Raw genomic sequence first — 22,099 nt, 5'->3', positions numbered from 1 at the left:
CTCTGCTTAGTAATATACCTCTTGGCTTCAGAACCCTGAAGGGTTTGGTTTTGGTACTAAACAACCCATTTTCAAACATGAATCTGTTTCTTATCCAGAGAACATTAATGCTACGATCTGATATCAACAGATTGATTTTGGTTAAACAAAAATTGGCTTTGTCTGTATGCTGTAATTTTTCAGTCCTTATAACTCCTTGGAGTTTGCTTCCTTGTTCCCTCCCCACCTTGTTCCTTGTTCCCAGCTTCTATTTGATTTGTTTCATCCTTTGTCCTTTTATTTTTCTGAGGAAAAGATATAGAATTCAGTGCGTCAGTTGTGGTCAGTTGTGCAGTTATTTCTTTGTGCACCATAAGGCAAGTTAAGGAGCAAAGAGTTGAAATAAATCAAGATTAAAAATGAAAGACAATTTATTAGAAATCTTAAAGTTTAGAAATCTTCCAAATTTCTAGACCACAGTTAAAATGGTTCCAGCTATAGTTCCATGCAGCTGAAATTTATAGTATTAATAGTCAAACATTTAATAGTCAGACATACAGAAAGCAATTACTGACACTTCTATCTCCCTTTTCACACGAGACCAAACAATTTAAATTAGATTCAAGTCCTCTTTAAGGTGAATAGAAATAGATATATTAAATATAACTATCTTTTCCAACATATTCAAACAAGAGTAATGCTATGGGAGGAATCTTTTTTAATGTTCTTTGCAACACTGTGTTATAAAAGGGAGAAACAAGATACTGATTTTCAACATAACATCTCCAGTTAACTTTCAATTGGAAGATCTTCAGAACGAATGTGAATATTTCTCAGTGTATGAAGTGTGATTTAATAACTTTGGGGTTCTCTGTGTAGTTCTCTGGTGTGTAGTAGTGTTTTGCTTAAGGATACAGTGGTTTCAGGTATGGGAGTGGAGTTGGTTGTCTGGGTCTTTATTTTTGCTAACTTGCTGTTTTCTTATTTTCTTACTGCCTTACAGAACACTTCTATATCCTAACATGAACATAATTTGGCGGTGGCCTGAAATGTTGCACTCTAGTTTTATCAGGCTTTAGGAATAAGTGTTGTATAGGATATGGGATAAATCCTTTCTCCGGGGCACTGTGCTGTGTGCAGCTGTCTGTGGGGACAGCAGCAGGAGATGGCAGTAAAACTTCAGGAGAGAACCTGCACAATATTAGCTTATGGAGAATTTTTGGGCTTCATTTTTCCTTCTGTGGGGATGTAAGCTGAAAAAAGGTCCATCAAGAACACTTCTATTTGGTGATTACCCTCATGGTGATTACATTGGTTTGAGACCAATGTGTTGCTTTTGTGATTTGAATCCCTCTTGAAAGGAGCTGAACAGCAGTACTTATACTTGACAGATGGAATGGGAGCAAGGAGGCTTTCTTTTGCAGTCCCTGCCTAACTGATTAGTACAACCCACTAGTTGCAATGCTAGTGAAAACACACCAGGAAGTTTTCTGAAGGTGCTGTAAGCGCAGGAGGTGTTTTGCATTTTGTTCTAGCCTATTCTAACACAGTATTTATCCCTTTAGAAAGAATCTTCAGAGGAGATAAGTGTGAGCCCTGATAACACTAGTGGCTGTATCTGGTGTTTGGTGTGCCTTAGTGATTCTGTGTGTACATACTATGCAGTTTTGCACATACGAGATGAAGTGGACAATTAAATGGTGGGAGTTGTCAGTTGCCCACCTTCTCTATAGTGGCATCATGTGGCTGTATGAGCAGGTATTGATTTCCTCTATGGTTTGAAGTCTTCTGGCCGGATCTTCATCTCAACCCGTTTTAGGGAATAGGTTGACCCATGCCATCCATACCAGGTGATACCATCCATGTTTTTGGTGTGTTCTCCTTTGCGGTAGTAAACCCCGTTCAGGTTGGAATCCGTGCAGCAGTTGTACCAATATCCACCTTTTCAGAAAACAAATTAATAGATTCTTAGTCAGCCACTTATTTAAAAACAGGTATGTGTTGTACTAATAATCACGATGAATTATTGCTCTGTTCTGAAGAAATTGCCCAGAATGCAGTATTTAATTCTTAGAGTCTATGGCCCTGATAGATGGTATTGCAGGTAAATTCAAAACTTAACATAAATACTGAATGCATAAATGCTTTACAGTTAAACAGACAGTTTAGTCTGTTAGTTTTTCATTTATTTGCTCGTTCCTCTGGGAGTATTTCTTTGCCATCTTTCTGACTGAGAGCATAGGCAATGAATTTGGGTTCCTAGCGTGGACATCTGGAGGCCTTTGGAAAGGGTTTCTGGGCTCTGTGGCTAAAATGCATTATTTTATTTAGATGGATATCAACAGTTTTTATTTACACATTGCACGGGTTTGGACGAGAAGTGAAAAAATAAAGGGCAAGAAGCAGTGGAGACAATTATCTTTGTGACAGAGTCTTGTGTGCTCAACAAGCTCACTGGGGACAGCTTACCTTTACGGAACTGAGCACAGTCATCCACACACTTGTCGTTATCTTTGTCCTTTGTGCTGAAGGCTGTGTTGTTGTGGTACCTCAGGGAGTCACGTCCTGTGTTGCCAGTGTAGTTCCCCACAAAAAGACGGTAGCTGTTCAATTCATTGCTCAGGGTGAACTGCTTGTATTGTGCGTAGCGTATGTTACCTTCCCAGTCCTGTCACAAACAGTGAGGAAGAAATAATTCCTATTAGAATGGTTACAAAAAGACTGTGTGGCCTGTGTTTATATACAGTGCATGTTGCAAGTCTGTTCTCAGTCCTTTTTTATGAGTATTTTCCATCTCAGGAGCAGGTTGATGGAACTTCTCTAAGGCAGAAAAACTTTCCAGAGCAAGATACCATGTTTCCAAGTCTCAGCACTGCTATCAAACAGTATGTATGGAAACCTGATTTGTAGCTCTCACATCCAGCAGACTCCTTTGATAGTGTGCAGCCTCAAGTCTCTCTCCCTTTTTTTTTTTTTTTCTCTCTGAAAGAGCAACTTCTAGACATAAAGCCTTGCAGCTCACTTCTGTTTTACATATCCCATCCCTCAAAGCAATTGTGCTGATTGTAAGCTAACCCAAACCAGAACCAAGCCCTAAGGAGACTGTAATTGGGTAATACAGTGCAAACTAACTTGTGCACGAACCAGAAAGAATTGCTGCAAAGTAGAAGACTTGGCCTCAAAATCTTTATCAGATACCTGAGTGAATGTTTAAACCTGCAGTGGTAGCAGTTTGATCTGTCTGCAGAGGATCATACAGGGCTCTCTAGAGCTCACATTACTGAAGACACAGGCTACATGGAGATTGAAGTTGTAACCTTGATTTTGCTTGCTGGAGAACATGGTTCTACTTTGTCCTTGAATCTGTCGCTAGGACCATCCTGCTTCCTTCTATAATTAAAGCATGCAAATTCCTTGTGCCTTCTATTACAATAAGGGATGGTATCTGCTTTGGAAGAACTACTCCATGCAAAACAAAACAAAAAAACAAAACAACAGCCAACAACCTTTGGTTGCTGAGATGGAGAGCTTTTAATTACCTCCAACTCCACCCGCAGAACAGTGGGACGCCGTGAAAGTCGGTAGATGTTTTCATTTCCCAGCCAAAAATCTCCCCGAATATTGCCAAATCCTTCCCTGTATTGTTTCCAGTCCCTATTGAAAGATGTCAGACCAACTTTACGCCTCTGAATGATGGTCCAGCCACCTCCATCTGTCTCCATGTCACAGAACACCTAGAAGAGGAAACGTGCAGTGCTTATCAGGAGACATAGGAAGTTTGTTTTCAGCTGAAACAAGACAAGAAACAGTACTGTTCCAGCTTTCACAAGTTGGAGAACTTCCTGTTTTATTTGAAAAGAATTAAAAAAACAACAACACTGTTATCTAAACATCTTACAGTTTGCCCTTAAGTGCACTTTCCTCCCAGATTTGCCTATGTAAAGATGCTGCCTCAAAGTGCAGGGCATCATAACTCAGTATGTGCTCTCTTTCTCTTCTGTATTGTATTTCAGAAAGCTCTTAATGTTTGTTGTGTACATTACATCCTTACCTCCAGATCTGGACTCCCCAGAAATTCATCAGGAGGTAGCTTGTAAACACCAGAGATGCGATAGTTCCTCTGATAAAGTGATGAGCAGTCATAGACAGCATCTACTTGAATCAAAACCATAAAGTAAGAATCTGAGCTGTGAGAATAATGCCCCCTGCCCCCTGAGCCTGCTTTCTGCAAAGCTTAATTTGTAGTACGAGAAATAATTAAGTGAAGAAGAATTAAGGAAGAAGACTTCCTACAAGTCTGTTTATCTGAAAATGGTCCAATGGTCTTTACTCCTTTTCACATTGCTACTGTATGTTTGTGCTGAAAGGTAAGAAGCTAAATTTGCTGTCCCTTTCCAATAGTAAAGCCTTATCCAGTAGGATGGATGGGCCAGGTGCTTCTTTGGTTGTGTGCTTGAAAACAGGTTAGCTGAGTTGAGTCTGTGGGTGAGGCATGTTAGCTCAGCACTTTTGTCACTGGAGCTGTGACAGGTGGTGGCTTTTAGCTGCAGTCAGTCTCTGTGAGCCTCCTTTCTCCCTGTGCAGGAGCTGACTTGGTGCTGGTGGTATGCACTGCTTCTGAGGAAGATAAAGTAGCTGAAGCAAGGCTTTACCTGTTCTGACAGTTTTCAATTTAGTACAGGCTCGATGTGTCTTATCTGGTGTAGTCAGACATGCTTGCATTAAATACGTTCTGGGCTAGTTTCTTGTGTGTTGTTACTTTTTTTTCTCTGTGCTTTTACTATAGCTCCAATGAATTTAATTCATGGTGAAATCTCTAAGACCTGCTGTAAGCAGTGAGTGGTGTGTGAAAGCTGAGCAACTTAAACTTTCTGCAAGCAGAATTTAGTAAATAGATTTAGAAGTTTTTCCTTTGCATTTAAAAAAACAAAATGTGTGTATGTGGGTTTTTTTGTTTTTTTTTCCCTGCAAATCCAACCATCCCGGGCAATAACAGTCTGAAAGAAATCTTAAGCTTGTTGAATTCAATTTCTTTTTAAGATAAAAGCCAGAAGAAACTGAATGACACTTTCTTCTAGAAATTGCTGTACAGGTAGCTGAACTACAAAATGCACCTGCATTCCACATAACAAGCCTGTGCAATTGCTGTGTGCATTGAAATCTTCCCCTAGGGAAGAGAGAATTATGAGTGATTTAAATGTGTTTTGGCTGGGCATATATCACCACTTACACGTTGCATCATCTGCACCTTTTGAATTTTGAAGAATTATCATTCAAATAATGGATTGAGTCTCTTACTCTTGCTCAGAGATCATCATAAAGATGCAATTACAGATCTACAATAATGCTTGGAAAGCATTTCCTATTTCTTTACCAACTTTTGGTCCCCTGTCAGCACTGTGAACTCAAAGGATGTCACTGCCAGAGCCATTTCCTCTCAGAGCCAGCTTTCTTTTTGGTTTGGTACTTCAGTGCTCAGAAAGTGAGGTGACTTACTGAATTAATTACTGAACTAATACATTATCTGCTCAGTTTTTCCACTTTCTGGTAGCAAACATGCAGGCATTAAAATACAGCTGGAACTCTGGACTTTTGACAGGAAGTCAAATTGCTTTTTTCCTGAGGATCACCTGCCTACAGAAGTCTTTTAAGCAGATGTATTCAGTACACAGACTGGATAAAGACGTTAGTGGGACATGCTAGCATTAAGAACTAATCATTAGTTCATTTTGTGCATTAAGATGTGCAGCTGGGAGCTTGGAGACTCCCTCCTTACCAGCCGAAGTTTGCGTGACCGTCTGAGCTGCCTGGAGTTGCATGATATCTATCTGGTTGTTCATTTCGGAGTACTTGCTCTCAGCATCAATGAGGCGGGACTCCATCTGCTTGGTGCTTCCTTCCAGCTCCATCACCTGCATGACCACATTCACCCAGTCACCTTCCTGCTTCTTGCTCAGCTCCTGCAGCATCCTGCTCAGGTTGGCTACTTGCAACTTGAGCTCTTTAATCTCATCGCAGCATCCCGTCATCTTGGACTGTACGTTCCCATTGATTGTCCTCCTTTTAGGAGGCTTCTGCAGCAGTGCTGGATAGACAGCAACAGACACAGTGACAATGCAGAGCCATGCCAGCTGAACAGTAGATCTTGCTGGCATTTTTGCTTACAGCAACAGAAAACTTCCAACTGACTGCGGGTAGTCTGAATGCAGCTGGGGTATGTATGAAACTTGCTGCAAGTGCTGCAGCAGAATGGTACCTAGCTTTCTTCCAATGAAGTGAGTCTGTGAAGGTGGAGCCTGAAGAATCAGCCTTTTTTCAGACCCCTCCTGTCAGAGTATGAGCTTTCTAAGTCTCTCTCAAAGCATCTTAAATACATTTTTTCTGTTTACTTCCACCCCCTGAAACTATGTGGAGCTTTCTGGCCCCTCCCAGTTCATCTGTTTGTATCAGGTATTTACTGGGTGAAATTGGAACAGGTTTCAGCCAAGGAAGGTTGGGATGTGCAGGAGAGACTTCACACTCCTTCAGGACAAAACTGAGTAGGAGAGGGCTAGGAAATGAGGAAAGTTTCCAGTAATTTTTGCCTATTGGATTCTAGCCCTCTTGGTGACTAACTCTGGTACTTCAATAACATGAAAGCCTTGAAGGTGCAGGATGTGAAAAGTCTGTTCTAGCAGGATAAGGGTTTTTTTTGGTTTTTTTTTTGAAAGTTCAAGGAAGGTAACTCCCTAGAAAGTACCCATAGCTACAGAATAGCTGCTAACATACCGTCCAGCAGTTGCAGGCATAGAGTTATTACTCCCCACAGTATTCTATAATTTAGAATAATTAATTCTAAATTCATTTGTTAGCATCTAATTCTAATCTCCCTGGACACTCTTGTCTTGGGAGTGCTTGTTTGTGGACTTCAGTGCTGTTCTTTTTAGAGATGGGATATCTAAGGGTGGGGTGCACAGTAGTCGGTAAAACAGGTAAATCAAACCCCATGCTTTTGTTTGTGCGTGGTGGACGAGCAAGAGAACACTAATGCTGAAAGGTGATCTATGAAGTTGACAAGTGATGTGTTTTTTACAGGACGCAGTCAGTCTAACTCCAGTGTTATGAGGCCAGTTTATTGATAAGACATTAAGAGAGAAAGATGATCTGTGGGTAATTAAAACATCCAGAGTTATATAAAGTGTAAGTTTAAGAGTAACTTTTAAATCTTTAGAACTTCAGGATATAAATAATGCATCAGCTGGGTGAGATCCCAAGAATTCCCTTCTCTTTCTGTATCCTTTAATAGTTAAAAAGTTGATAATAGTTGTCTGATTCCAAAATAGAGAAGTTTCATCAGTGGTGTTACCTTTTGCTAAAGGTCTGCAGCTTTTCTTCTGGATCCTCGCAGATCAATTTTTACTGCACAGGCAAACTGCCCTGCAATTGCCATACGTGTGGGTTATTCTCTCTCTGCAAGCTTCTGATTGTGAAAATTGGCAAAGATAAGATACAAATGAAGGGGTAAATGGCTCATGTGTCTGCTCCTGGGGTAAATGCCATGAAAGTTCTCGGTGTCCAAGAAAACAAAATAAAGCTAATCTTGCTCTTTTTATGAAGAAAATGAGAATAAACACAGCAGAGACATATTATCCCATCTAAAATTCTTTTGTTGGTCCAAAGCAGCTGCAGGATTTTGTTTAATTAAGATTAGAAAAGCCTTGGTGATCTCCCATTTGCTTTTAGAGAAATGGGAAACAACATCTAGCTGGTATAGTTTCTCCTCCTTCGTTACACTTCTAGCTAGATGCTTCTTGTCTGTCTCTGATTTGCAGCACAACTGGCAAATAGCTTTTCTGCAGAACAGAAATGAGACTCCTCACCCTTCACCAGGGTGCAAAGATTTAGGAAGGTGAAAGCGTCAAAGCACTGAAGAGGCAGAATATGTTAAAGAGGAAGAAGAGGATCTTCTGGAGGTCAGAGTTAGAGATCTCCAAACAGGCAGCATGGGTGCCTTGTGCTGCACTGCGGGTGACTACCTGTGTGCTGTGCTTCAGACAGAAACCCTGCAGTCTGCAGTACTGGTGAGGCTGCTGTGTGGTGTTGCTGACCTGAGCTATCACAAGAGATAGATGTAAGTACTCTGATTGAAGCACAGAGGACACCTCTATTTACAATAGATCGTTGGCTTCGGTCATGTTGTTGTCGTGGGCATTCCAGAAACCTTCCATTGCAAAATTGCTTTTATACTTCAGACCAGAGAGTGCCACTGCACACAGATGAAAGCCTGACCTTTTTGTTCTGTCTCTAATCCTGTCTGAGCCCTCTTCCAGCTGGAGCTTCTGCCATTCCCAGGGGCAAATTCTTCTCAGGCTGCCTGCGATGAGAAACATGTTTTTGTGGAAGCTGGAACAAAGAGCAGGACAAGCCCGACTCTGGCTTCCCTACCCCAAAAAACCACCCTGCTAATGTCCCAATCTTGTTATATAGGACTCTGATCCTCTCCACTGCTTCTCTAGCTTACAATAACTCTTCTCTTTGCCTTGTACGGTCTGAATTCCCCCACACTCATGCTTGTGTCACATGGAGCAGATCTGGGAAAGAGTAACCATTGTCCTTGTGTTCCCTCTTGATTTAAGTTTTAGAAGTATCTAGGATTCAGCCAAGCTCCATGTTGCATCCAGATGTTACAAAACAATGCAGAAAGGCTTCCGAATCCCTTTTCTAAACTGTTTAATTGAAAATGAGACAGCCAGGGCTTTGTTTCAAATTCAGTCTCTGAATTGTATATCCTAATTCTGGACATCTTTCTGTTATGTACTTTGGTTTTCCTGAGATGATACTACTTTGTTCTGTCATTTTGTTCTCTGTAAGGTGCAACTGGCATTATGCAGGATTGGAAAAGCAAATCTTCACATCTGTCATTGCTTTTGAGGGGGCATTAAGGGAGATTTAGGCAGACATCTCTGTTGGCAGAGGCCCTATCCTCAAAGAAATTTGATTTTTTTTGTGTGTTTGAGTGTTGAATCTCTCCCTGTTGCATAGCAGATAGTAGTCTGTTATACATATCAGTGTAAGTTATTGCCAGATAAGATCAGCTATAGAAGTTGACAGTCTATAGGAAATTATTCTGTACTTAAAATACTTAAAATAGGACCCTAATTTCAAGTTGAATTTTGGAAAGTGGCATAGCTAGGGACATAACTAAAGAGAAACTGATTCCCTTACAGCTGTGTAGGTCCCAGTCCTATTTTTGACTTTCCCTTGACATTGATAGAGAAATCCAGTCTGAAATTCATAGTCCTACCTTTCTTTCATTATATTTTGTATTTGGAGGTACTCTGCTACACAGTAGCTAAAAAGATGATATCTTCAGGTCAAGAGCATGAAGCGAATTCTTTCTAACTTCCTTAAGGATGTTAGGTTTGAAGTGGTTGGGAGGATTAATATAAACATCAGTGGTTAGCACGCACCTTGAGGTGTTGGTTTATGTTACGTAATTAGAGAAGTATATTAATATCACTTAATTAGAACCAGGTATCTGGCCCTGGAGGGCCAGATTAAATTAGAGATGGGTGTAAATGACTGCCTTGTCTGTAGAGTTTTTCTGGCAGGTGTACGTGAAGCCGAGAGAAGAAAAGCTGTGCCCTGTGGCTATTTATTTGGTAGCCAGTCATTGCAAAACCCTTAACACATACCTGGCAAATGCTTAAATCTAGCATTCCTCATGCCTGCTGAGATGGCAAAGATGCTCAGCTCTCTCCTGGCGGAGCCCAGAGGTCCGTGCTTTGCCAGAGCACTCTGAAGATCTGCTTTTCCCTGCTAGACAGCCAGGAAGCATGGAAATGCATGGAACTGCTCACCTTTCTTCTTAGATATGCATAAATGTTCTAATATTCACTTTGCTATTGCTGTGCAGTAATCACTTTTGGAAGGGTGAGGATTGGGAGCAGTTAGTCTGGTCTGTAAGCAGTCACTCATTGCAACTGTTTATTGAAAACAGCTCTTTGCTGGCAATTGTTTTTTTCTGAAGTTTGTTGAATCAACAATTCAGGGATGCCTGAACACAAACTGTAGAATTGAGGAAATTAGCCTATAAATCCAGTTCCTTGTGCCAAAGGATTATCTGTTCTGCAAAGTAGCAATAGCTTCCACTTCTACTCCCAGAAGCAAACCCTTACCACTTCTGAAGGAAAAACTAGCTTGAATTGGGTGGATAAAATCTGTGAGATAGAGGAGGTTTGATTTTATACAGTGTTGAGGAGACAACTTTGGCTACTTTTAGATGTTACACACAAGCTGCTTTATTGCAAAAATAAGGCCTTTTTTTTCTTTTTTTTTTTCTAATGAGCCTTGAGACACTTTCTGGAGATAGAAAATGTGTGTTCTCTCCCAGATAGTCTTGGGACTTCTTGAAAAGTCTCTAATATTAACAAAAATAACTGGGGAAGATGAAGGAAGGTCCAGGCTCTTAATTCTAATTCTTGAAGATTTAATATATTTTGAGTGACAGAATTTTGCTAGATATCCTTAAAGCTAGTGGATGACTGGACTGTATAAAAGGGAATATTTCTAGTGAGCATTAGACATCATGCCTGGGGTTTATGGAGGAGGAAATCCATCATGGAGCGTTTTTCCTGCTGAAGACAGTAAAGTTGTTTTTCATTCCTAGTTCATGTCTGGTTTCTATTTAAACAGCCTTCAAAATAGACAAGCAATAGGAGTACCTTTCTCTTAAATAATGCTCTTCTTTTTGTACTTCTAGCTCAGAAGTGAGCTTTGCACGCTGAAGACTTGCATTTTTGTTTGCTATCTTGATAATCAAACAATAGGTTTGCCTGACCTCTCACAACTAATAAAGTTCACAGATTGAAGATTTTGTCCAGGATTTTCATATCAGGGAATCTGTCAGGGGTAGGCACTTTTTCCCATTACTATACCATTCCATCTCTACAAACTGTTTTTCATCAGGCTTGTCACATCTTAATATCCTGCTCATCTTCAAGTGCTGCAGGCAGGTTAAGGTTGGACTGTGGGGTTGGATGTTCTCCTAGCCCAGCTCTCTCCTGTACTGATTAACAAATGGGAAAAAAAATGTAATTTTGGATTTATGTCTTCTCTTTACAAAGCTTTCTGTGCCCGTCTCTTCTCCTTATCCAGCTGCCCCTTCTATCTCTGCTGAAGACTGTACACTTGAAATATGGAAATTAATGCTTCTGATGTTGTTATTGAGATCAAATTCAATTATCCTGTACTGCTTTATGTAAGTCCAGGTGGGCCAAACTCATACAAAACTGGAGGAAAACACTTTTGCAGCTGATTAATGCTCATTTTGAAAGAAACTATAGATACCTTGCAGGCTGTTTTATTGGTTTTCTTATTCACTTTATTCCACGAAATGCAAAATCAAATAAGTAAGTAGTTTTAAGTAGTGAAAAGGGTGCATTGTATACTAGAATCTCTGTCTTGAAACAGCTTAAGAAGTCTTGCTGTCTCCCTTGGCTCCCTGTGCAGGTTTATTTTGTGTAGCATTCTGATTCATGTAGGCAGGCAAACAATACAGATGGCTTGTGCTTTAGTTAGAAGACTTTAAGTGCGTACATATGGTGTTGAAAAGATTGAATTTTGGAATATTTTACTTGAGCATTTTTCTGAAGAGAAAACAATTCACAACTTAGCATTTCTGGAAGGAAGAAGGTAGCTGCTGTCCAGGCCAAAATACTGTTTTATGTAAAAATTTAAATCTCATGGAAATAAATTAAATGTAGTATACAGACACTGTTGGAGTGCACTGTAAACATAAAAGGCATTTGAAGAGCATCAGGAGGAAGGCAGATATGAAGACTGCACTGAATAACCAATATCTGCTCAAAGCTGTTGTCTGTTTCTTATAGGAAGAATTTTCTATTTTTAACCAACTGGAAGGAGATACTTTAACCTTTCCTCAAAGCTGACGTATGTAACCTATGGCCAGTCAAACCTACGCCTAGAAACTTCCAAGGAAAGGGGGTAGAGTGGTCTTCTCTTATGGCCTGATGTTGAGCAAAGGGTTTGAGTCGTGTGGTTGGTTTCTGTTGATGGTGTTGGTATTTTGTTGGTGTCTTTTCTCTAGCTTCTAAACAAAATGAGCAGATGAACTTGTTCTGCACTCAGTGGATATGGAAAAGAAATGATTTTTGCTTTCATTTTAAGCTTCGTGTTACCTTGAATTGGGAACAACTGTAAGGACACCACAATCACAGACCAAAGTTCCTGTCTGCTGGGTTAGCCAGCAGGATTGCTTCTGTCTTGAGAGATGTTTTTCCACCTTCTTTAACCCAAAACGACACTGTACAAACTGTTACCAGGTACAAAAAGAAGATATTCCCCTGTCTTACAGCAGTAATGCTGTGGCTAAAATCCCTGGAAACTGCCTGGCTGGAGAATTAGCCCTTCAGGGCTGCTTTGGTGTGCCTGCGTGCTTTTCTGTAGTGTTATTCATTCTATTCAGTCCCCATCATAATAACTAAAAAAACCCAAACCCTATAGTGCTTTAAAATATTGTAGAATTTTGGAAGATTTTTTTAGGCAGATATCTGCAATGAGAGGTAATGCTTTTATAGCAGGGAGATGAAAATGGAGAAAGTGCAAAGTGGCATGATTTCTGAGTGTGTGTTTTGAATGTATTAACAGGGCTCCACGTGGAAGTGCTTTTCCAAAAGGAGTACAATCTGTTGGCCTGCTCTCAGAGAATTTGTATGCAGAGAGCAGTGGGTCTGTTAAGAACTCATTCTGATCAGCTGCAGTAGCAGTGGTGTTTGGGGACTGTCAGTATACTTCCAATGATCCCACGGATGAGAAAACACAGAAATCCAAGCTCTTTTAAAACAAAACCCACAAGATCAGTGCTTAATTAATTCACAAACAACTGCATTTTCTTTAGCTTGTAGGACTGAATAACAAAAGGATGCTGTGATTACCAGGGATTTATTGCTGTGAGGAAAGTCAGTGAATATTCAGCCATCAGTAATAAAAGTCAGTTTGACGTGTGAGTCTTGCTTTGGAGGGATTTCTGTGTTCTTCTTGACAGTTGCAATTCTCTGTGTTGAGGTTTGTTTTTGCCAAAGCAATGGATGCTTTCTTCTTCTTCCATTTGTGTAAGCACACTTTTAATGTGCTCTGTCAGGACACTGACAGGTTCTCCATCAGTGGCTTATCCCAGTCCAAAGAATTACCTAGCTTTACTCACTGTCTGGGTTACATCATTTATTAAGAGTGATTTATGGCTAATATTAACAACACGGTGTTATATCTATCAATATATATTCTTTTAAATCCAGGCCTTTCTCCTTCCCCTTCTTTCCTCTCCTTCTCCTTAAAACTAACAGCTACAGCTTAGAGTATTGAAACGTGTAATTGTGCTGTGGACAGCCAAGAAAGTACAAAACAAAAAGGAATGATTGAGTGCACCAGGGAGCATCAGCAAAAGTGCAGTGCTAATAGTCAAAGAATAAAAGATAATGGACAATTTGTCAGGACATGTTGACAAGAAAGATAAGTTGGAAGTAATTAACTGCCTGACATACTGGAAGTGATGTTCCTGCCAATGGCTCTTTAAATCATCAGGATATGAAATGTGACAACCATTTATCACTTTTATGGGGCACTGCTGTCTAGCTTTCCCTTGGGAAGCGTGCAGTAGTATGTACTTTGACTATCTTACTTTAAGAAAGGCATGGATATATTCCAAGAGCTTCCCATTTTTGAGTGCCTGTCTTTAAGAGCTGTGATTGTAGTACATTCTTAGTCTAAGTCTAATTTGACCTCAAAGTGTTCCTAGTTCCTATTTCCAAAGGTGTTTTACTTGACCTTGCCAGATACCCCGTGTGTCAGTGAGCTTGGTTCTGTAGTTGTCAAGAAGGGAAACTTTCAGGGAGAGAATAAATGTATAACACTTGAAAACGTCCCTTCTCTTGACAGTCTGTTCAGATGGCTCCCTTTAATACTGTAGATTTCATTTTGTATGAGTCAGTGCAACTCTTATGGGGGAAAGATACATATGTATATGCTGTCATTCTGACAACAGGTAATGAGGGGCATTTCTGCAAGCTACACCTATCTGTAACAACAATTCAAAGACTCTGCATTGCTGTCACTGCCCATGTTTTGATGGTTTTGCTGTTTTACACTTCCAGTGTTAACAAGTACTAATACTGGATCGTAATCTGTGTTGTAACTTGCTCAGTTGTTGTGACATCATTTGGAACAGCTTGCCCTTTTTGTTTTCCAATGTCAGTAGGGAAAGAGGAGAGCAATGAGCCAGAAAATGTTGACAAATAAATAAATAAAATATCAAGAGCTCTATAGAAAGGTATTTCCCTTATTGATGAGGTGTTGAGCAAAAGCACTGATAACAAGAACCAATGTGGAGATAGAGCCATTTCTGACTGTCGAATGAAAAAACAACCATGTGAAATAACAATGATTCAGAGCACATCACTTGAGCTGGTGAGCCAGGCTCAGGAGTTGTCTACTTGTTTGTGTTTCACAAAATTCAGATACCCCTGTAAAGCAAGGAGAGTGTGTTTAACTCCATAGGATGCTGTGACAGCAGGTGTTTCTGTCATGGTCTTGAACACAGGCAAAAGAAGAGTATTGGTATGGGTTTGCCCCAGTGCAGAGATGTTATTTGAAGCTGAGTGTGGAACTGCATGCTTTTTGTGAAGCTGGCAGGTTTGTCAGCTGTTCTAACGATGGAGCTCATTTCCTGCAGTATTGAAATCTCAACTCAGATTTTCAAGGGAGTTGGTGATCTATATAAGACAAATGGAAGGGAAAAATATCAGCACTGTAAAGCTCTTAGTGCAGCTGGTATTTGGTGGTGGGAAGGTCTTGTATACATAGAGGTGGGTAAGATGGAAAAAAAAATGCTAGGGAAGAGGTTCTAGCTTAATAAAATGAGATTCTGAGGAAATTAAAATGAAGAAATGGAACATGAGAGCAGGCACTGAAGTTTTGCTCAAGTCCCCTTTTGATCACTGTTAAATCTTGTTTCTATCCCTAAGTTTAATGGTAGCAAAGAGGAAAAGTGATAGCTGGAGAAATAAAACAAGCAAAACCTCAGAAGAATCCTTTCCAGTGTGGCTGCCAGTGATTTTTTTTTTAAAGACAGACGTCTGTATCTGAAAGTATTCTTATGTAATGCATTTGCACTGACTTGGCAACACCTGCACCTTCAGTTCCACCAATTCACATGCCCTCCTGTGAATCTGGTTGTGCACAGCTGTGTGTCTATTGGATGTGTTTTTGCCTGTTGTGTAAATAGAAAGCTGACATGGATTGTCATCTTACATGAGCACTTCCAAAAGGAAATCTCAGCGCTGTAGGAAAGACTTCGTATAAATTTCCAAATGGAAATCTACTTAATCAGTAGTCTGAAAATGCCTTGCAATCCAGTTTTATTTCCAGTATGCAGTGTATGTAGTTCAGCCTTTCTTAACACTGCATCCAGGAAGCTGCCTACAATGGTGAAGTGAAGCTAGCAGGCTGCTATTCAGCACTAATAATCATATGCAGTCATTGTTTTGTGTAACAGGTCTTGGGAATATATGCAGAGAATATATGTGCCCTGTTGTAGCCATTGTGTCTCTTATTAGTCTCCTCATTCACTTAAAAGTTTTAAAGAAAAAGGACCATGTTCCATTGGTCTTTCTAATGGACAGAACGTGATACTATCAAAGAGAAGCTCATACCAGCCCCTGAGTGCTGCCAGCTGTGTTAAATGATCTTTCTCTTCCCTCTTCAGCATTAACAATAAACTGCAACAGCCAGAAGCAGCTGCTGGGGTGCTGGAATATGCCATGAAACACTTTGGGGAGCTGGTGAGTCGTAATGGATAACTATTCCTTGTGCCTGATGTTAAGTCATTTTATTTTGAACTCTGTAACTCTGTTTCTGCTGTGTGTTGGGAAGGAAGGGCATGAGTTCCTGTTCTGAGCTTTAAATGCTTGACAGTTTTCTGAGAAACTGTTCTGGTAACACCCTCCAGGTAAGAATTTAGTGTAAGTTAAGCCTCTAGCTTCTCTCATTCAGGAGGCACGTGAACCTGTCAGAGAGTTTATGGATACTAGTTTTTGGAACAGTAGGTTGTCCAATCCTGTACAGTTTTGACTGCTCATAGAAATGGAATAGATACAGAAGGTATCTTCTCTTAATGACAGTTTTCCTTCTTTTTCTCTTTAACAATAATTTAACTTGTGTTTGGGGATTCAAGTACCTATGTTCTCCAGCCAATTCGACTTTGTTACCAACATGATTTTGCTATGGTAATTCTTGCAGTGCCTTAGGGAGATTGTTTGGGAAGAGAAAACAGCCTTCTCAGCACAGGCTTTTTAAATAGGAGCTGCTAGAAGGTGGGAACAGGTTTAATCATGGAATGGTGGAACTCATTCAGATTGAATTCCTCTGGTGTTAGGATTATGTGAAATTTTGACCTAGACTGGAAAAGAGGTCCTTCTGGGAGAAGTACTGACTTCAGAACAACTTTGCACCTTCTTATGATTCCTTGGGATGATTGAGCACAACCCTTGTTAGCTAATTCTGACCTCACTCTTGAGAAGTAATGTATTTCAGTATGTAGAGTTTCCTAGAATAGGCAGTACAAAGAAATTAAGAGGATCTGTGAGCTCTGCTTTCAGGAACGTACTTGAAATGTTATGACTAAGCTGAGGAGTTAAAGGGCTGGTATATAAACATCCTAAGTGGGAGACCTGGCGTGCAGAGCGTGGGTTATGTTGACCCTACCCAGTGGGCTGAGAAAAGAATCCATGCTGCAACATATGTCAAGGCATGAGCTGCCAAAGGCTGAGCAGAAAAAACTTTGGCAGAGATCAGTATGGAAGAAAGATCCAAGGCATTTTATTTCTTGAGAATTAGAAACCAAATCTAGGAACAGACTGAAGAGAGGTTTGTGCAGCTGATAAGGATCACCATTTGGTTTTTAAAACCTCTGTTACAAACCACAGCCTTCTCTTGTGAGGGTTCTGGTTAAACCCCATCATACCTGCCTGATCTGCTGGAAAATGGCCTAGCAGTAGCCAGACACACTGTACACACTGTGCTTTTTCCTTTTCTTCCCAGTTAGTCACATAATTCCTCACCACAGCACAATGGCAAATTGAGCATTTAATAAATTTGCTGGTTTTGCCCCTCGCTCCCCAGCTCCAAGAAGAAAAGGATGAGGCCCAGCTACTAAGCTAGTATTTCAGTAGCAGGGAATTGGTGATACATCCCTCTGGGTAAACTTGATACATTAATTAATTTCTGTCAAGCTTGGGCAGTGCTTAAAATTTGTTTTCTCATGAGCTCAAAGCTTTTTTCTGTATCAAGACATCTGAGTGAGTTTATTTCAAATCATCAGAGGGCCAAATGAGCGCCATAGATGTAGAATTTTCCAAGCAAAGTTGCAGTAGGTAATATGGAATGTTGAATACTAATGCTGCTATTTTTTCTGATTTTTATTTTTAATCCCCAGGAAATTCAAGCTACCTGGTATGAAAAACTTCATGAATGGGAAGATGCTCTGGTGGCCTATGACAAGAAGATGGACACAAACAAAGATGATCCTGAGCTGATGCTAGGACGAATGCGTTGCTTGGAAGCACTTGGAGAATGGTAAGAAGAATATCTGAAGATTAAGAAAAGTCCAGTTAATTATATCAAGAAGTCTGCCCCATATTAAAGTAATTTCTCCTTAAAATTCTCTCCTTCTCCTATTCTTTTATATTTTCTTGCTGTTTCAGAAATGCCAGCTGCTCTAATTTTCAAATCAATGCCTGACTTTTCTGTTTCAGAAATGCCAGGCATTCTGTCTCTTACGTGATTTTTTTTTCCTGCCTAAATTCCTTCTTACCTAATAGTTTGAGCATTTCCAGAAGTGTATTTCTTTGTCCATGGTCATCATAATCGGAAATAAAATTCTAAGCATTTTGAGATGAACCATCTGATAAATTGAGGTCTGTAAAGGGGGATCTGCAGCCTGACGATCGTATCAACTCCATTTTTAAGAGAATGATGACCTTTCAGGATACATTGACTGGGCAGAATTTGTCAAAAACAATCATAAAATGAATTAATCTTGGCCCTCCTTTGTAAATTTTATTACTAAAGTAACAGATTACTACTTGTCAGACCTACCATGCCTATCCAGAATGCAGTCTTCTGAACAACTGGTAGTGAAGTTGTCTGCTTCCCAGCAATCACCTTGGTGTAAGACTATGCCAAGCAAATTGCTCTCACTTTAAAACCCTTGTAAATTACTGAATTTTTTGTTACTACTCTTTTTAACACACATTAAGCATTGCCTTTGTGAAAGTTTGGGACTTCAAACCCTGTGTTAAATGTGCGTTGTCAACAAGTAATTGAATACAGTCGGTTTTCTTGAGAGGATGAGCTCGTAGTCACTTGTAGCTTGTTAGTTAAGTAGAGGCTTCTTTTTTTCTTTCTTCCTACTCACCTCAGTTGAAAGAAGATAATGGAAGCAGACATATCCTGTGCACTGTAGTGTGGAGTTCTACCCAGGGGCATAACTGATGAGTTCAGGTGCCACCTTTCTACTGAACTTTTCACGTCACTAGAGCTCTCTGCTGATGGGTCCTGACATGAACCCATGGATGGTGCACTGTAAGGAGACTCCTCTTCCCTAAAGACATTTTACTCTTGGACAAGCAGAACTGTTTAAGAAACACAGTTCTAACAGCATTTTTCTTACCCTTTTTGTTTCTAGATGAGGGTGAGGCACATTGGGTGGTGTTTTCCTCAGTAGGAGAAATGAAGTCTTTTACTGTGCAGTTTTGCAGTCATCTTTTCTAGGAAGTAGGCAGTTCCCAGCAGAAACTTCTTTCTCCTGTGGAATGAGTATTTGTGCAAAATATCCTTTCAGAGCCTTCTCCTTCCTCACGTGTTAATAATAAATACATTAGAAAAAGATTCCACTCTTCTCTTGGAACTAGAGATTGTGTATCTCATGATAGTCTGTAGCCCAGCAACCCCAGTGCTTTGGCTCAGTCTTTTTTTTGGTCTGATAGGAGAGAATTGTCACATCCAGGTAATGTGTTTTCTTATATCAAAGTTCTGTTCTCTGTAGTGTCTTTTGGCCTATAATTATACATTGTAGAATTTTTTTTCTTGCCCTTTTGAGGGGGCTTTCTCAGGCATTCTCACCCCTTTTTCTATGTTTGTTTGGTTTATTTTTTTTTCTTCCCAGAAGGATCTGAAAGGCAGGTAGATGTATCAAAGAAATTGAGCCTAAAATTTCAAGAACTTAATTCAAAATCTGTGACATGGCAGATGACTAAAAGTGTTTAGAAAGAATCTGCTTTTTTGTTTTTCGTGTAACATCTGTTAAAAAGAAAATTTGAAAAAGGCAGGGACCACTTACATGCTTTCTGTGATGTTACCTGTAATTAAGTGTAGCTGAGAGATTCCATAACTTGTCTAAACTTAAAAGTTTTGTTTGTTCTTTCCACAATTCAGAAGTGCTTCTGCAAAGGTGCTGTCTGCTCTCTGGCAGCTGACTTATATAGACATCACCCCACACTGAGGACTCCCTAGTTTGGCCGCTGATAGTGAATACATAGTTGAATGCAATAGCATTCAACATGATTATTTTGTGTTGTTGAAGCCTTCTTGACGTAGTATGACATTTAATCTAGGGCTGATGCTACACAGCATCATTATTTCAGTACTCTGTGCAGTGACATTTTGAAAGAACAGCCAAAATATTCTTGGCCATTTGTCTCCTGATGTGGTTATGTCTGCAAGAGTCATGCTACTTCATTAGCATCTACTAGGTCTTGATTTACTGCTGTTGCTGTTTGGCTTGGGTTTTCATTTGTTGTATTTTATTTTCTCCTGGGCCATTAAGCTGTCAGAAATGACTGTCTTGCCTGTGGCAGCCCATTGGTTCTGTTTGACTAATTCATCTTTCTTTTTGGGAGAGGAGAGGATGGCAGTAGAGAAGGGAAGTTGGCAGCTATTTCACTGCTGCAGAGTATCCAGCCTAAGAAATGCTGGAACTGCAACACCCACAGTACTTGGTTTGATTAACAGAGCATTCACAGTTGATTTATAAGACATCATATAAAAAATACTGATGTTTCCTCTCAGCTGGAGATGAAATATCTGGAGTCCCCTCTGAGATCTTGCCACAACAAGTCTTCATAATAGGTTACAACAACACTGTTTTTCTAGTTTCAGTCTTCAAACTTAATTGTATGTTTATCCAAAGTGTTTGATAGTGGGAGCCATTTGTAAGCTGTTCATGTAATACATTCTTTGTGCTGAGACTTCAGCAAAAAAAAACTCTTGACAACTTCTGATCTTGCTTTTTAGTACCTTCAGAGTATTATTTTTTCTTGGATTTACGGACTATAGTTCACAGATCCATTCGTAGAATAGGCATTACTAAATGCTGAGGAACAAATGCAAACTTCTGTCTGGACTTGTGTTTTCAAAGCATTTAAGAACTTGTGTTCTTAAATTATTGATAGGATGTTTGTCATCAAACTAGCATGTCTGAGTTGGCCAGGTGAGAAGAGATGAATCCTGTTCTTCACTCTACATAAAAAGAATTAGGCCTGTTGTTTAGCGAGATAAAATTCTTGGAAGAAAGAAACTTTTCACTGATTAGAAACTGTGGTTTCTTTGTAGGGGCCAACTCCACCAGCAATGCTGTGAGAAGTGGACGCAGGTCAATGATGAAACTCAAGCTAAGATGGCAAGGATGGCTGCTGCTGCTGCCTGGGGTCTAGGTGATGTATCTTTCTAGCTGTGCTCGTGTGAGCATGTATGACAGCCAACAATGTAAAAGCACAAATAGATTTAACTTTAGAGCCACAAATTATAAGAAACAAAATAATCAACACAACCCGTTCACGTTGGGACAAGAATTAGATGTTGTTCAACACAAAAGCCCTTTGGAAAACCTGTGTTTACATATGGTGTCCCCGTGTGATGCTGAGTAACAGAGACTGCCTCGTGGGTCTGGGGAGATAAGCAGTTACTTACCTGGTCTCTTTTACTTAGTTTTAGTCTGAACGTAGCTCAGACTTGAAATGAGGTTAATAGAATTTCTCTGATTTCTGGCAGACCCTTATTTAGAAGTCAGAACCTTGTCCATTGAGAATTTTGGTAGGTTATCTTGATTGAGCAGGCAATCTTAAGTGGAATAAATCTGTAGATGGTCCAGAAATTGCTGTTGCTGATAGCTAGGTATTTACTAAAAATGTTATAAATCACCTTTTGTTTGTCAGTCTTCGAGAAAAGTTAATCATCTGCTGTGTGGAACACTAGCTCATTTAAATCTTTTGGCAATGGCAGTGGCTGAGTCACGTAAGGAAGATGTTAAAAATCCTGATGATGAATGTACCTAATCATGCAATATTAACTGAATAGTCTTCTGACATCTGTCTTGAAGTAGAATTTGATTAATTGTAAAAGACCAAGGAGAATTGATTCAAGCAGGTATCAGTCGTCAATTCAAATGCTATAGGCAGAGGGAAGCAATAGAAGTTCCCAGTACCATACTGAATTCAGGCCTGGTCTCTGAGGCCTAAGCACTGTAACATAGTTCTGTTCTTATCTCACAGAGGGGGCTGTTGCATTGCTGAGGGTATTTGTGTCTCTGCAGGTCAGTGGGACAGCATGGAAGAATATACCTGCATGATCCCAAGGGACACCCACGATGGTGCCTTCTACAGGGCTGTACTGGCTCTTCATCAGGACCTTTTCTCACTGGCTCAGCAGGTAACTCTTTCCTAGCCTTCCCAAAAGCTGGTTTAGGATGAGCGAGATTACATAGCTACGTGGAAGGCATGCTGTTTCAAAGTGTTTAACTATAACATGTGAATTGCTCAGTAATCTTTTTTTCCACTGATTTATTAGACCTTGTTGATTGAGCTTGTCTTTTGTTTCTAGAAACTCAGCAGCGAATTTATTTGAACAGATTTTAGAGGTCCAGAGCTGTAGAGTGCAGAGAGCCTTAGGCTTCTTTTGTCAGCTTTCTAGAGGAAGTGCAAAAAGATGATCTCAGCAGGGATTCCATTCTGCAAGATACAGCTTGATAAAAGACATTAATGACACAAGACATGCACAAGAATCTCCGCGG

At 40.0% G+C, this 22,099-nt stretch overlaps 2 protein-coding genes across 3 annotated transcripts in view; one reads left to right on the top strand and one right to left on the bottom strand.

The window, feature by feature from the left end:
* MTOR (mechanistic target of rapamycin kinase) overlaps positions 1–22,099 on the top strand; it is a 61,895-nt gene that overhangs the window by 19,290 nt on the left and 20,506 nt on the right. For both annotated transcript variants that reach the window (XM_010723001.3, XM_010723002.3), the window contains exons 29-32: positions 15,740–15,815; positions 17,468–17,607; positions 20,644–20,744; positions 21,623–21,738. In XM_010723001.3, the coding sequence (XP_010721303.1) occupies positions 15,740–15,815; positions 17,468–17,607; positions 20,644–20,744; positions 21,623–21,738 (433 nt within the window). The remainder of the gene's footprint in view (positions 1–15,739; positions 15,816–17,467; positions 17,608–20,643; positions 20,745–21,622; positions 21,739–22,099) is intronic.
* On the bottom strand, positions 792–6,323 carry ANGPTL7 (angiopoietin like 7). The gene is made up of 5 exons (XM_010723000.3): positions 5,756–6,323; positions 4,031–4,131; positions 3,519–3,713; positions 2,449–2,647; positions 792–1,920 (listed from the first exon to the last, which is right to left on the bottom strand). Exons 1-5 carry the CDS (start codon positions 6,132–6,134, stop codon positions 1,751–1,753), a joined length of 1,044 nt encoding a protein of 347 aa, XP_010721302.1. The 5' UTR covers positions 6,135–6,323; the 3' UTR covers positions 792–1,750.

Source organism: Meleagris gallopavo, chromosome 23, assembly GCF_000146605.3.
Source record: "Meleagris gallopavo isolate NT-WF06-2002-E0010 breed Aviagen turkey brand Nicholas breeding stock chromosome 23, Turkey_5.1, whole genome shotgun sequence".
Taxonomy (NCBI): domain Eukaryota; kingdom Metazoa; phylum Chordata; class Aves; order Galliformes; family Phasianidae; genus Meleagris; species Meleagris gallopavo.
This window is presented reverse-complemented; position numbering and strand designations above follow the sequence as displayed.